Raw genomic sequence first — 15,154 nt, forward strand, 5'->3', positions numbered from 1 at the left:
ATTCCAATTTTCCGAGTTTCACCTGTAGTACCAGATGACCTCAGGGCAGATGGTACTCAACATGCTACTGAGGAAAAGCTGAGGATCTCTCAGAGTACCAATGGTGTTTATGACACGGTTAGACTAAAGCTTTTTGGACATCTAGCAGATGATGTTGCCGTGCGGGAAAAGGAAATCCGAAGCTGCAGAGACAGAATTACAATGGGAATGTGGAGCATAAGAAGCATGAATATGGGAAAGCTCAACACAGTGGAAAATGAAATGAATCGACTACAGATTGACATCTTGGGCATCAGTGAATTAAAATGGACTGGAATGGGACACTTTCAGTCAGGAAATCATACCGTTTACTACTCAGGACACGAAAACCAAAGAGGGAATGGTGTTGCTTTCATAGTCGGGATCGGGAAGGATAATAGCAATGACAGTACTTGGGTACCATGTGGTCAGTGACTGACTAATATCAATTAGATTTTGTGGACACCATTTAACATGACAGTTCTTCAAGTCTATGCCTCAACAACTGATGCAGAAGAAGAGGAAGTTGATGAGTTTTATGCTCAAGTCCAGTCTGAAATTGACAGAACATGCAAGCAAGATGTGATGCTGGTGGTAGGAGACTGGAATGCCAAAACTGGAAAAGGTAAGGAGGAAAACACAGTCGGACTATATGGCCTAGGAAACAGAAACGAAGCAGTGACTTCGTAAGAATGACTTATTAGTTTCTGCCAAGCCAATTATTTCTTCATTGCTAACACATTCTTCAAACAACCAAAGCAATGCCTATACATATGGATGACATTATTGGTGCAACGAGGTGGAAGAGCTCAGTTATAACAGCAAAGACATGGCTGGGGGCCGATTGTGGAACAGATCACGAACTGCTCATGTGCAAGTTCCAAGTCAAGCTAAAGCGGAAAAACAAAGCTATCCAGCTCCCACAATATGATCTTGAGAACGTACCCACCATTTTCATGGAGAACATCAGGAACTGCTTTGAAGTTCTGAACCTCATTGATAGGGAACCAGAGGAACTGACAGGTACAGGCCATGAACGTGCCTCCAGAGGGGTGGGGCAGGCGGCTTCTTTAAGTATAAACAGAGCCGGTGCTCCATGCCGCCCAGCAGCCCCCGCGGTGGGGAATTGCCTCCGCCACTCACCTGGCTCCCATGGAGGTGAGCCCCCGCCGGCAGCCAGGTGAGTGGCGAAGACGATTCCCCACCGCAGGGGCTGCTGGGTGGCATGGAGCACCGGCTCCTTTTACCTTAAAGAAGCCGCCCGCTGCCCCCTCTCCGGAGGCGCGTTCACGGCCCGCACCTGGGAACTGTAGAATGAAATCAAAGAAGTTGTTAAGGACAAATGTGAAAAGAGACTGCCAAAGACCAAGAAACAGAAGAAAGCAAAATGGATGTCAGAACAGATGATGGAAATTGCCAAGAAGAGGAGAGAAGCCAAAGTCAAGAAAGATAAAGACCTCAGGAAGGAACTTAATAGGGAATTTCAGAAAGCTGTTAGAAGAGACAAGGAGCAGTACTACAATGACATCTGTAAAGATCTTGAGGATGGAAATAGACATGGAAAAACAAGGCAGGTTTTCCAAAAGGTCTCTGAACTCAGAGGGAGGTTCCAGCCTCAAATTGGTGTGTTAAGGGATGCCAAAGGACAGATAGTAACTGATTCAGAGAAGATCAAACGCACAATATCCTTAATTTCACATGCTAGCAAAATAATGCTCAGGATCATCCAATGCAGATTAGAGCCCTACCTGGAAAGGGGCATGCCGGATGTTCAAGCTGGTTTCAGAAAAGGCCGAGGAACAAGAGACATCATTGCTGATGCACACTGGATAACTGAGAAAGCCAAAGAATACCAGAAAGAAGTCAATACGTGCTTTATTAATTACAGAAAAGCCTTCGGTTGCATCAACCATGTCAAATTGTGGAATATCCTTAGGAAAATGGGCGTCCCAGAACACCTTATTGTTCTCATGAGAAACCTATACACAGGACAGGAAGCTACAGTGCAGACGGAACATGGTGAAACAGACTGGTTGCAGATTGGCAAAGGAGTAAGACAAGGCTGTATACTTTCTCCTTCTTTATTCAATTTATATGCTGAACACATCAATAACCTGCGCTACACTGACGACACCACTCTGATAGCTGAGAATGCGGATGATCTGCAAGCTCTAGTATGAAAATTAAGGGGCACAGTGAAAAAATGGGACTATAACTAAACATAAAGAAGACTAAACTAATGACAATGGGTACAGCAATCAGCCTCAGAATTGATAATGAAGACATTGAAGTGGTGGATAGCTTTTGCCTTTTAGGATCGACTATCGACAGTAAAGGATTCAGCAGTCAAGAAATATGCCACAGACTAGCACTTGGTAGGGCTGCAATGAAGGCCTTGGAAAGGATATTTAGATGCCAACGTGTTTACACCTACAAAGATTAGAATCTTTCAGACAATGGTTTTCCCCGTGACATTCTTTGGATGCGAAAGCTGGACTCTGAAGAAGCAAGACAGAAAAAGTATTGACGCTTTTGAACTTTGGTGCTGGAGAAGACTTTTGAGGATACCATGGACAACCAGGAAAACAAACAAATGGATCATAGAACAAATCAATCCAGAATTTTCACTCGAGGCACAAATGTGACCAGGCTCAAAGTATCATACTTCGGACACATTATGTGAAGACCCAGCTCCTTTGAGAAATCCATAATGCTGGTGAAAGTGGAAGGAAAGAGAAGAAGAGGACGACCAGCAGAAAGGTGGATGGACTCAATTACGACAGCAATGAATGCACCACTGAGAGACCTTAAAGGCCAAGTTGAAGACAGATCATCCTGGAGAGAATCTATCTATGTGGTCTCTAAGAGTCAACACCGACTTGACAGCACTTAATCAATCAATCAGGTGGCATATGGCATAATAGATAGATAGATAGATAGATAGATAGATAGATAGATAGATAGATAGATAGATAGATAATAAACACTGTATGTCGTAAGACAGGGGATTAGGGCAGCATTTGTCAACCAGTAGTACTCCTGACATTGCTGAACTACAGCTCCCATCATCCCCAGCTACAATTTAATGTAGCTCGGGATGATTAGGAGTTGTAGTTCAGCAACATCTGGTGAACCACTGGCTGAGAAACACAGCCTTAGGGAATAGCTCAGTGGTAGAGCATCTGCCTGCATGCAGAAGGTCCCAGGATCAATCCCTGGCAGCATGTCTAGGTAGGGCTAGGAGAGAGACCTGCCTGAAACCTTGGAGAGCCATTGCCAGTCAGTGTAAACAATACTGAGCTGGATGGACCAATGGTCTGACTCAGGATAAGGCAACTTCCTATGTTTCTCTTTCCGCCCCCCCTCCACATACCTCAGTGTGGTGTCAAAACAAAAAGGAATTGCAGTATATTCACTGGGTGACAGCCAGACTAGCAGTGTGCTAGTGCAACGTGCAAAAGATACACCCACCTAAGGTCACATAGCTGAGCAGATGCTCAAAGCTGCGCAATCTTTTGTGCTCTGCTTACGCAACCAGGATAGCGGATAGCTCTGCAACGTTCCCTGCAACATATAGGGAAGAGGTTTTGTGGTTTTGTGGCAGGAGGAATGCCACAGATTGTGCAACCTGCACTCTGTTGTGCCACTGCAACTTCAGTCTGGATGCAAGCTCCTGACTTGGTGGAACTAGCTGGTGTGACATCCCTGCAATCGTGCAACATGTTTCCACTAGTGCAGTGTTAGTCTGGATGTCAGGCACTGTATTAGTGCAAACATTCCACATTACAGATACACCATGGCACACAGCAATTGAAAAAGGAACCTTTTGATTACACACAGTCTCTCTCTCTCTCTCTCCTTCTCTCCCTCCCTCCCTCTCTCTCACACACAAACACACGCCAGCTACTTTATCACAAAACAAGCCCTATTCAGACATTATGTTGTACAAGAGTACAGATGTCTGTACACTCATACTTGTTTTTATAGCAATAGCAATAGCACTTACATTTATATACCGCTCTATAGCTGGAAGCTCTCTAAGTGGTTTACAATGATTTAGCATATTGCCCCCCAACATTCTGGGTACTTTATGTGAATGATTCATTTTAAAAGTGGACCTGGATACAGCCCCCTCAAATCTATGGTACAGATAGGAAGTGTACTGCTGTACCTGTGTTCAACAAAACATGTGAATAACTGTATCTGTGTACAGATGTGCACGTGCCCACACTGTAAAATCATGGTATGGGTGTTGAACATATTGGCCGAATTCAGACGTAACACGAAACTGGGGGTTGGTGAACCCGCGATTTCAAACCTAAACTGTAAATTGCACCACAGACATTTGTCCAACCACGGTCCGCCAACTGCCAGTTCCAGGAGAGGGGAACCCCTCCCTGCTGCTCGGCCACCCAGGCCAATTGCAGCAAGCTCCGTGGCCAGACTGTGGGCAAAGCGTCAGCACGTCAGCGGAGCAGCTGCGATTGGACACGCTCTTGAAGGTGGCAGGCCGAGTGCAATCGTGCATTTTCTGAGCTGCCCGCCTGCTCTCAGCATGGAAAGGGCATTTAAATGCCATGCCATGCCAGCATTTATTCAGATAGCAATGGCACTGATGCCCTCCTAAGAGCCCTGCACCTAAATAGTCCCACACAAGCACAATTTCTGGTTGGGTGGGGGGTATTGGCGGTTCTATTTCCCTATTACTCAGGAAAGGGAAGGGAACATGAAGACTTCCTAGGAGGGAATAAGTATATGAGGGAGGGCAAAGGATCCTGGGGGTCTGTGACCTGGGATGGTGTTGTGAGGGATCACCCCATCAAAGCAGTCCATGCAGACCTAACTACACTCCTGCTTCATTGGCCGCTTGCTGTCAGTGGGCTAGCCCTCTCATGAGAGGGCCAGTCTACTGGGGAGGACCATGGGGCGGTAAGCCCTAGGTCTCCCATTGGACGGCACGCTCACGAGTTGAGCTAACCCAACAACTGGAGCCCTGCTTGTGTGGGGCCCCCAACTCTCCATGGTAGAAGATAGAACAGAAGTGCTGCAACCCACCCACCCCTTCCCTGTGAAGCCCTGCAGACACCCAAAGGAGATTTTGACGCTCCATGTGTCAGAGCGTGGCTGCATGTGCAGATGGGGGGAACACCGGCTGTGTGGGTGTATCTTTAAACCCATTCAAAATACCCGGGTTCAGGCTGCCATTGAGCCATATGCAGATCTGCTGGGGCGGGAAATTGCAGGAGAGGGGAGCCCCAGTTTCCAGTGGCCCCCAGAGAGCTGGGTCACCATTTGGGAGCACAAGCAAGCGTACATATGCCCACATGGGCAGGATGGCAGGCAGGAGCCAAGCCTTGACAGCTACTTGACGGCAGTCACCAAGACAAAGGATCATTCCTTTGATCTTGGAAGCTAAGCAGGGTCAGGCCTGGTTAGTACTTGGATAGGAGACCGCCTGGGAATACCGGGTGCTGTAGGCTTTGGAGAGGAGAGCTGGTCTTGTGGTAGCAAGCATGACTTGACCCCTTAGCTAAGCAGGGTCTGCCCTAGTTGCATATGAAAGGGAGACTAGAAGTGTGAGCACTGTAAGATATTCCCCTCAGGGGATGCAGTCACTCTGGGAAGAGCAGAAGGTTCCAAGTTCCCTCCCTGGCTTCTCCAAGATAGGGCTGAGAGAGATTCCTGCCTGAAACCTTGGAGAAGCTGCTGCCAGTCTGTGAAGACAATACTGAGCTAGACAGACCAATGGTCTGACTCAGTTTATGGCAGCTTCCTATGTTCCTATGTCTGGAGCAATGCTGACCCTGGTGGCCCGCCCTGCTTATGAGTAAGCCTAGGGACTGCAAACCCGCAAAGGGAAAGGGCCCAACCTTTCTGTGGGGGAAAAAGAGAATTTGACTGCTCAGAAATCCCTGGTTGGGACTTCCCTTTACACCCAAACCTGGGTACATTCTCCCTGCCCCCTGCTTTTTGTTCCTCTCCCGGCACTATAATGGGGTGCCTTGCTTATTTTTGTGCTTGTACACACACATCATTTTCGCTTCATTTATGCAGAGCAAAGGACTTAGTGCCCATCCTGTCATCCCACCCCCTTTCCCTCCTCCTTGCCAAGTGTGGGGAGCAAGGGAAAGAGTGGGAAGAGGGAATGCCCCTCTGTGACCATGCCGCTTAACAAGCTGACAAGCTTGGGATGGGAAGGGGCAGCATCCCTATTGCCGGGCAACTCCATAACTGGATAGGTGACAGGGTGGGTGGGGCTGGTGCTCAGAGAGGTGGGCAGCGAGAAGCGCCACAGCCATAGAGCGGCCACACTCTCAGCTGGCTCTATGCCGCCGTCTCTATGATTGCGGTTTGAAAATTGGCTCAAAACCATGCTCATGGTGTTGTCGTAACACTTCGGCAGCCAAACCGGAGGTCTCAGCAGCGAACCTTTGTGCAAACAGAAAGTTCAAGCTGGAGTTTGGTGAGGCAAACTGCAGGTTGCTTTTGACTCGAAACTGCGGTTTCATGAATTCGGACATACTAGAATTCCAACCTCTGCCCGGTTTTAACTCTGGTTTTGTGTTACATCTGAATTCGGCCAATATGTTAATAGGGCTACAGTGTGGTCCTAGGGAAGAATATGTCTTATTTGGAAAAGTCCCCATACTCTGAACTGGAAACTCTTTCACTCTAATCCTTGATGTGTGGGGACATTTTGTGGTTAGGAATGCCAGGAAATGGTGTTCTGCACATGCTCAGAGGCACTTTCATCTTTCTTATTATTTCACAGACTCCAGGGCTGAGTCCAGGCACTTCAAGTTAGTTCTAAGGTTAAGCCCTGCATGGAAGTGTTTGGACATGGGTTCATGAATGGGCATAGGCTCAAACATTTACCAGGGATGCTCCCTGTTTTCTGGAATCTGTCCCTGGTAAACCACGAATGAAGCACTTAGGAACATAGGAAACTGCCATATACTCAGTCAGACCACTGGTCTATCTAGCTTAGTATTGTCATCACAGACTGGCAGCAGCTTCTCCAAGGTTGCAGGCAGGAATCTCTCTCAGCCCTATCTTGGAGAAGCCAGGGAGGGAACTTGGAACCTTCTGCTCTTCCCAGAGAGGCTCCATCCCCTGAGGGGAATATCTTGCAGTGCTCACACACATCAAGTCTCCCATTCAGATGCAACCAGGGCAGATCCTGCTTAGCTATGGGGACAAGTCATGCTTGGGAGTGGCCAGTGTGTGGCGCATCCACATCCCAATGCCAGCCACACCACTTGATGCCAGCACAAGAGGCATGGCCAGCATCTGCTATGGCTGTCACCTGCCTGCCTCTCTCAGCCAGTAAATGCCTCACTTGCTGACTGGGTGTTTCCTTTCCCACCCTGGAGAGCAAGGAAGAGAAAGAAGCTCACCAGCTGGGAGCGGCCACCAGGCACCATGTCCCTGCCCAATGCCAGCCATGCCCCTTGTGCTGAAGTCAGAAGCATGCCAGCCTGCTGGTGTCAAGGGGCATGGCTGGCATTGGGGCATGGATGTGCCCACCCACCTCTCCCAGCCAGTGAGCACTTCATTTACTGGCTGGGTGCTGGAGGGGGGGGAGTGCTGGGGAAGCAAGGGGGCTACCAGGAGGCCCCTAGACAGTGGCGGCCAGGGACAATTGTGTCTCCCTCCATTTCACAGTGCCTGTGCCCTTGACCTGCGCATCAGTGCATGTACAATACTAAGACATGGTGCAGTGCACAGAATATAGTGGGTGGACTCCAGACTTCAGCAATGAATAATGGGACGGGGGGGGGGGCGAGTGGCATGAATGCTTTGTCTGTTTTTTAGAAGTGTATCCCTATTTTCATCTACAAAATGTTGGAGGGTAATAAAGGGTGCAACCAATTAACAGGACGGCCCAGGGCAAGCCAGTGGCTTGACCTCAATTTTTAAATCTGTACAATGGCAACTTTCTTCAAAGGACTGTTTTGGGCACTGGTAACTGTCATTCTGTAAGAAAAGCGGCAAAATGGTTTTTAAAAAAAACAAAAAACCTCACCAAGAAATTCCATTCTTACTTAAATCTGAGCACAGCAGCTTATTACCACATGCACACAGATCCCTCAGTTCTCTAGAGAGGAAAGTCATACTCATGCATAGAAAAATAATTGCAATATATTCACAGGCACACTGTGAAATCATCCCCGCACAAAGAAGAGCACTCTCTTCAAATAACATTTGTCACCACATACACACTAACACAACAAAGATGCGGCTAGGAAACATAGGAAGCTACCATATACTGAGTCAGACCATCAGTCTATCTAGCTCAGTATTGTCTTCACAGACTGGCAGCGGCTTCTCCAAGGTTGCAGGCAGGAATCTCTCTCAGCCCTATCTTGGAGATGCAAGAGGGAGCTTGAAACCTTCTGCTCTTCCCAGAGTGGCTCCATCCCCTAAGGGGAATATCTTGCAGTGCTCACACTTCTAGTCTCCATTCATATGCAACCAGGGTGGACCCTGCTTAGCTAAGGGGACAAGTCATGCTTGGTACCACAAGACCAGCTCTCCTCTCCTCTGTTCTCTGTTCTCCTCTCCTCTGTTAACATTTACACATCCTAGAGCAGAAACAGTCACCACACAGCCTGCCTACTCCACACACACATTATCTATCTATCTATCTATCTATCTACACACACACACACCACAAGCAATTATATAGCACCTGTAATGCTAATGACTGACTCACACATACACATTTGGAAATCATCATCAAAGGTGTGAGCAATAATTAATTGCACTCATAGATCAACATTTTCACAGCCAGACAAAAAGGGAGTAGACAGGTAGCATGTGTGACCACGGATAAGACACAAAAAGAGAGGAAGGAATTATATAACAATCATTGCACCTCATAAATCACCATCATCAACACACACACAATTGTTACAGATGCGTACATTTTTCAGCGACTGTCATAGCACATAAAGAAAACTTGGAATGAGGAAACAGTCCCTACAGCAAAAGATAATATCCCCAAATGATGCATGAACACTCAGTCATAACCGCATACAAACTTCATATACACTTAGGTATTCTCACACCGAGATGCAAATAAGGATGCAGAGAAAGGGAGAAAGAGGGAGGGAGATGGAGGGAGGGAGAGTGGGGGAGAGGGGGGAAGGAGGAGGAATAAATTAAATAGATAGATAGATAGATAGATAGATAGATAGATAGATAGATAGATAGATAGATAGCTGATTAATAAGCAAGTAAAAAAGGCTGACTGGATGTGGGGGTTTGAAGGCCGCGGGGGAGACACAGAGCGAGATGGCTTATAATTAAAGTCAGAGGGATAAAAGGCGTCTCAGGTAGACTGCGGCAGCCAGACAAAGAGCTGGGAAAGGTTAGAGAAGGAGGTGTCAGCATCTCCGAGCTGACTGAGGGATCCCTGTACTAAACACCTCCCCCACCTCCAGCTGGGGCTGCATTTGCTGCACCAGGTGAGGAATCTCCATTCTCATCACTGCCCCCACCCCCAGGCCCATGGTTGGCTGCCGCGCCCTCAGCTCCAGGTGAGGAGTTAGTGTCTATGCAGCCATCATAGTCCAGAAGTGTCACAGCCTGCAGGGAGGAAATCCCTACCTACACACACACAGACAGACACACAGACACACACACCATTTCAGAGGCAAACTGCGGAGGCACATCTGCACCATCAAGCTGTCTAGGAGGATTTCTATGGAACTCGTGTTCATAAGGGCAGCTGTGTTAAGTCTGTTGCAGGGGGTGGAGGGAAGATCTTCAAAACCCACCGATGTTTTCATGACTGGTCATATTTATAATTCCTACCTACTGGACCAAGAGGCATCTTCTAAAGTGGAGGCTCTCTTGTATGTGGCCGGGGGAGTGTCACTGTCCCTTTTCAAGCTAGCATAGTGTCCCTCCCAGGGTCTGTCGCTGGTGTCTTCCTAGGGGCTGTTCACACAAGCAGCCCTAGCCAAGCCTGGGCAGCCCTTACTGGGTAGGGCTGCTTGTGTGAAGTGCCGGGGAGCGAGGCTGATCCTGGTGCTGCAATCCCAGGTGGCCTGGGATTTGTAACCAGTCTTTAACCCACTTTTTTAATCAGCTCCAGGGTCTTGTGACTGCTCAGGCTGCAGACACAAAGCCAGGTGCCTAATGCGCCTGGCTTGAGGGGGAAATCCCTCCATGCACTGAGCTCATTGCGGAGCGCATTTAGGGATCTCTGGAGGCCGGGATGCATTTTCCCGGGCTCCAGATGGCCATGCGGCTCCCGGGAGAGCCGCTCATGTGAACGCCTAAGCTGCAGGGCCAGGAGACGGTCGGGACAACAAGAAAATTGTCTAGGGGAAAGCATGCTTGATCTTGCCTTTCCCCCACCCCTGCCCCGCACCCTCCCTGCTGTTCTGCAATGGTTGTGAGAACAAACTTCTAGTCTTTCTTTTTAGGCTGCAAGCCCCTTAGGGACATGGAACTATGTTCTAATTCTGCCATGCAAACTGCTCTCTGAAGCTCTTTAGGTTGAAAACGTGATTTATAAATATTCTGAATCATCATCATCACCATTGTATAATAAACAGATACTGGGTTACTTTATACTAGAGAACTAGTGAGCAAAATCCCCTTTACTGGGTCAGCCAGTATTTTAAGGATGATACAAGCTTTCAGGCTTCACAGCACTACTCATCAATCAACATGAGTATTCAAAATGCAGGTGGTGGAATAAGTTCCTACATATCCATGCTGTATTTTATCCCAAGATGTATAACTTTTTTAACAGATACAGACTTCTGCACCTCCTGTCATAGAGCTGAAGGTTTTATCGGCAGGCTGGCAATTGTTATAACAAAGGGTTTGGGAAGTAGAGGTTTAGGCCAAGCGGTCATTGATTGAAGAATAGATCGAGACAAGGCAGGAAACAAAAGGCGAGAGAGGAGTGAGCGGGATAGAAAGACTAATTGGGCCAGCATGAAGCCAGCAAACGAGACTATGGATTTAAAGGTTAGAGCATCTCCTGAGCTCCCAATAAAATTCCTCCACTGCCTGTCAAATGGCCGCCCCCATTGGGATATAATTAAGAAATGGGGACCAGCTGGTGAGGTGAGATGAAATGACAGGTGTCACTCCAGAAAAGGAGACCTCTGGTGGAAAAGGTTTAAGAGAATTGGCTAGCCAAAAAAGAAAAGAAAAAAGAAAAGAAAAGGAAGGAAGTGGGGGGAATCTTTTTTGAAAAGGAACAAGAGCAGCAGGGACTGGGGAGGGTCTCTCCTGCTTTAGGACTTGGGTGCCAATCCAGAAAAGATTGGGAAGGGGCAGGGAGGTGGGGACAAAGGGAAATGCGTCAGCCTCGGAGGAGGAGGGAAGGTTAACAAGGAGATGTTTTAGGATCTCATTAGCACAGTGTGACTTGCTGTCTCACCACGGAACCTGCCACTTAATTAGCTCTCCACTGGGACAGAGACAACCAGATGCGTCACTCATTACTTTCCCATCTTCGCTTTATGACAGAACTCCTGGGTTTTGTGGGAGGAGAGTAGGGTCTAATGGGACTCAGCAAGAAAAGAGCAAAGATTCCTGAGCTTTCTAGGGGAAATGTGGCTAGAAATTGAGGGCACTAGGAGCTGGGTGTATATTTGGTGAGTGTTTACAACCTGATGGGCAAAACTTGGGTCCCTCTCAGAGATCCGATTCATTGCTGAGCCACCACAAACTCACAGGATCATCCTTGGTGGAGTTCCTGTCTCTCAGCTTCACTCATTTCCATCACTCAAAACGTTATGCTAATGAGATCTTTCACAAAGCCTCTGTGAGAATGAATATTGTGAGCTGTTCTCTGGCTGTTCTGGACCTAATCTGAAACTACCAGCTGCATTCTCTAGGTAGCCTCTCTTGTAGATATCTTCCAAGCATGCTGGAGAGCACCACTTCTGGAGCTCTCCAAACAGAAGCTTTTCTAGACTACTTTCTCAGTACAAGTTAGAAACATACTTAATGTGTTCTGGACAAATTGTGGCCATGCTTGGCTGTTTTTTGTTTATTTGTTTGTTTGTTTATTTGTTTGTTTGTTTATTTGATTTATATACCGCCCTTCCAAAATGGCTCAGGGAGGTTTACAATTAAAACAAGCCACTAAAACAATAAAAACTAAAACAAATTAAAAACAATATAGCAATTAACAATATAAAAACATTTTAAAATAGGATTGAACAGTTTACAGTAATTAAAAGCCCCAAAATCGGGTTAAAATTTAAAAACCCTGGAAAGCCAGGCCAAACAAATACGTTTTAAGGGCTCTCCTGAAGGCTAACAGAGAATTCAAATTACGGATTTCCGCAGGGAGCGCATTCCACAGCCCCGGAGCAGCCATAGAGAAGACCCGCCTCCGAGTCGCCACCAGACGAGCTGGTGGTAACTGGAGGCGGACCTCCTCAGATGACCTTAATGTGCGGTGGGGATCACGCAGAAGAAGGCGCTCTCTAAGGTAACTCGGGCCTAAGCCGTTCAGGGCTTTAAAGGTAATCACCAGCACTTTGTATTTTGCCCGGAAACATATCGGCAGCCAGTGCAATTGTTTCAAAATAGGTGTAATAAGGTCTCTCCGGGTTACCCGAGAGACCAATCTGGCTGCCACATTCTGAACTAATTGAAGTTTCCGAACTACATACAAAGGCAGCCCCACATAGAGCGCATTGCAATAGTCAAGCCGGGAGGTTACCAGCTGGTGCACCAATGTTTTGAGGTCATCCTCCTCAAGGAATGGACGCAACTGTCGAATCAGCTGAAGCTGATAGAAAGCACTCCTGGCCATGGCCTCCACCTGAGATACCAGGGTGAGGCCTGGGTCCAGGAGTACTCCCAAGCTGCGCACCTGCTCCTTCTGGGGGAGTGTGACCCCATCCACTACAGGGAGATCTAACTCACTCCTCAGATTCTGAGCCCCCACAATGAGCACCTCCGTCTTGCTTGGATTCAGCTTCAATTTGTTCTCCCTCATCCAGCCCATTACTGCCTGTAGGCAGGCATTTAAAGAGTGAGTGCCATTTCCTGAAGATGAAAAGGAGAAATAGATTTGGGTGTCATCAGCATACTGATAACACCCAGCACCAAATCTCCTGATGACCTCACCCAGCGGTTTCATGTAGATATTAAAAAGCATTGGTGACCGAATGGAGCCCTGAGGGACTCCATATAATAGCTCCTGCTTTGAGGAGCGACTGTCACCAAGCTCCACCATCTGGGATCTACCTGAGAGATAGGAACGGAACCACTGCAAAGCAGTGCCCCCTATTCCCAGCCCCTCCAGGCGACCCAGAAGGATACCATGGTCGATGGTATCGAACGCCGCCGAGAGATCCAAGAGGACCAACAGGGTCACACTCCCTCTGTCGATTCCCCAGTAAAGGTCATCCATCAGGCCGACCAAGGCTGTCTCAACCCCATAACCAGCTCTAAAGCCAGTTTGAAATGGGTCTAGATAATCAGTTTCCTCCAAAACCGCCTGGAGCTGGTTAGCCACCACCCTCTCGATTACCTTGCCCAGCCAGGGGAGATTGGAGATTGGCCTATAACTATCCATCGCTGAGGGATCCAGGGTAGGCTTCTTAAGAAGAGGTCTAACTATTGCCTCCTTCAGACAAGGAGGCACCCTACCCTACCCCAGCGATGCATTTATGATATTAACTAGGCCATCTCCAACAATCTCTCCACTAGATCGAAGCAGCCAGGTCAGGCAAGGATCCAGAGAACAAGTGGTAGGCCGTACCGCTCCAAGCAGCTTGTCCACGTCATCAGGAGTCACAGATTGAAACTGATCCAACCTAACACTGCAAGAGGGATTGCTGGATACCTCCCTCACAGACCCTGCAGAAATAGTAGAGTCCATGTCGGCCCGAATACAGGAGATTTTATTCGCAAAGAACCCACTAAAGGCATCACAGCAGAGTGTCTCTGGGAGCTGATTTGAGGCAGAAGGAGCAGAGATTATACTCCTCACCACCCGGGACAACTCTGCCGAACGTGAACCTGCAGACGCAATGTGCGCTGACCAAAAACGCTTTTTTGCTGTGCGCACTGCCATTGCATAGGTTTTCAAATGGGTTCTATGCTGCATCCCGTCAGATTCGAGCCGAATTCTCCTCCGCTTGCGTTCCAGTCGCCTACCAAGCCGCTTCATCGCCCGCAACTCCTCTATGTACCAGGGGGCCATCTTAGAAGCAGGCCTGGAGGGACGCTTAGGAGCGATAACATCTACTGCCCTGGTGAGTTCTCTGTTCCATGTTCCCACCAGGGCATCGACAGAATCACCAGCCGCACCAACATCAAAACCCTCCAAGGCCTTTTGGAAACCTGCTGGGTCCAGCAGCCTTTTTGGGCGGACCATCCTAATAGGTCCATCACCCCTGCAGGGGTGGATTGTGACCGTGATACCAACCTTAACCAGGTAGTGATCCGTCCATGACAATGGGGTAACCACTGGATTCCCCACCCACGGAACACCCCCCTGATCCGAACAGAAGACCAAATCCAGTGTGTGGCCGGCAACATGAGTTGGTTCAAAAATTAATTGGGATAGGCCCATAGTTGTCATGGCCGCTATGAACTCCTGAGCCGCACCAGACAAGCCAGTCCCAAAGTGGATATTGAAGTCCCCCAGCACCAAGAGCCTGGGGGACTCCAACACCAACTCCGCGACCAGCTCCGTCAGCTCAGTTAGGGAGTCAGTTGGGCAGCGGGGTGAACGGTACACCAACAGAATCCCCAATCTACCCCTAGTTCCCAGCCTCAAGAATACACACTCAATATAGGTCAACTGTCTCACAGGGGCCCTGATAAGGGAGATAGTATTTTTATGGACCACAGTCACTCCACACACACCCCGCCCACTTCCCCATAGCCGCTCCACAACAGAGTAACCTGGAGGGAGAAGCTGAGCCCATACTGGGCCACTCGCTTCCCCCAACCAGGTCTCAGTTATACATGCCAGGTCAGCTCCCTCATCCATGATCAAATCATGAACAATTTCGGTCTTGTTTTGAACTGACCTGGCATTACAAAGGAGCAAGGTCAGGCTCTGTGGGTAGTTGGTGCTGCTCCCCAAGGCCTGAGAGTTGACAGAACAGTTGGAAGTAGAAATAGTTACTAAATTACT

At 48.3% G+C, this 15,154-nt stretch overlaps 1 protein-coding gene across 8 annotated transcripts in view; it reads right to left on the minus strand.

Annotated features, from left to right (window-relative positions):
- LOC128331669 (zymogen granule membrane protein 16-like) overlaps positions 1-15,154 on the minus strand; it is a 93,252-nt gene that overhangs the window by 54,511 nt on the left and 23,587 nt on the right. Inside the window, exon 2 of one of the 8 annotated variants that reach the window (XM_053265358.1) lies at positions 1,767-1,851. The exons of the other annotated variants lie outside the window; for them this stretch is intronic. Within the exon in view, the coding sequence (XP_053121333.1) occupies positions 1,767-1,780 (14 nt within the window). The 5' untranslated portion in view covers positions 1,781-1,851. The remainder of the gene's footprint in view (positions 1-1,766; positions 1,852-15,154) is intronic. 8 annotated transcript variants of the gene reach the window in all.

The sequence above is a fragment of the Hemicordylus capensis genome, chromosome 6 (assembly GCF_027244095.1).
Source record: "Hemicordylus capensis ecotype Gifberg chromosome 6, rHemCap1.1.pri, whole genome shotgun sequence".
NCBI lineage: Eukaryota > Metazoa > Chordata > Lepidosauria > Squamata > Cordylidae > Hemicordylus > Hemicordylus capensis.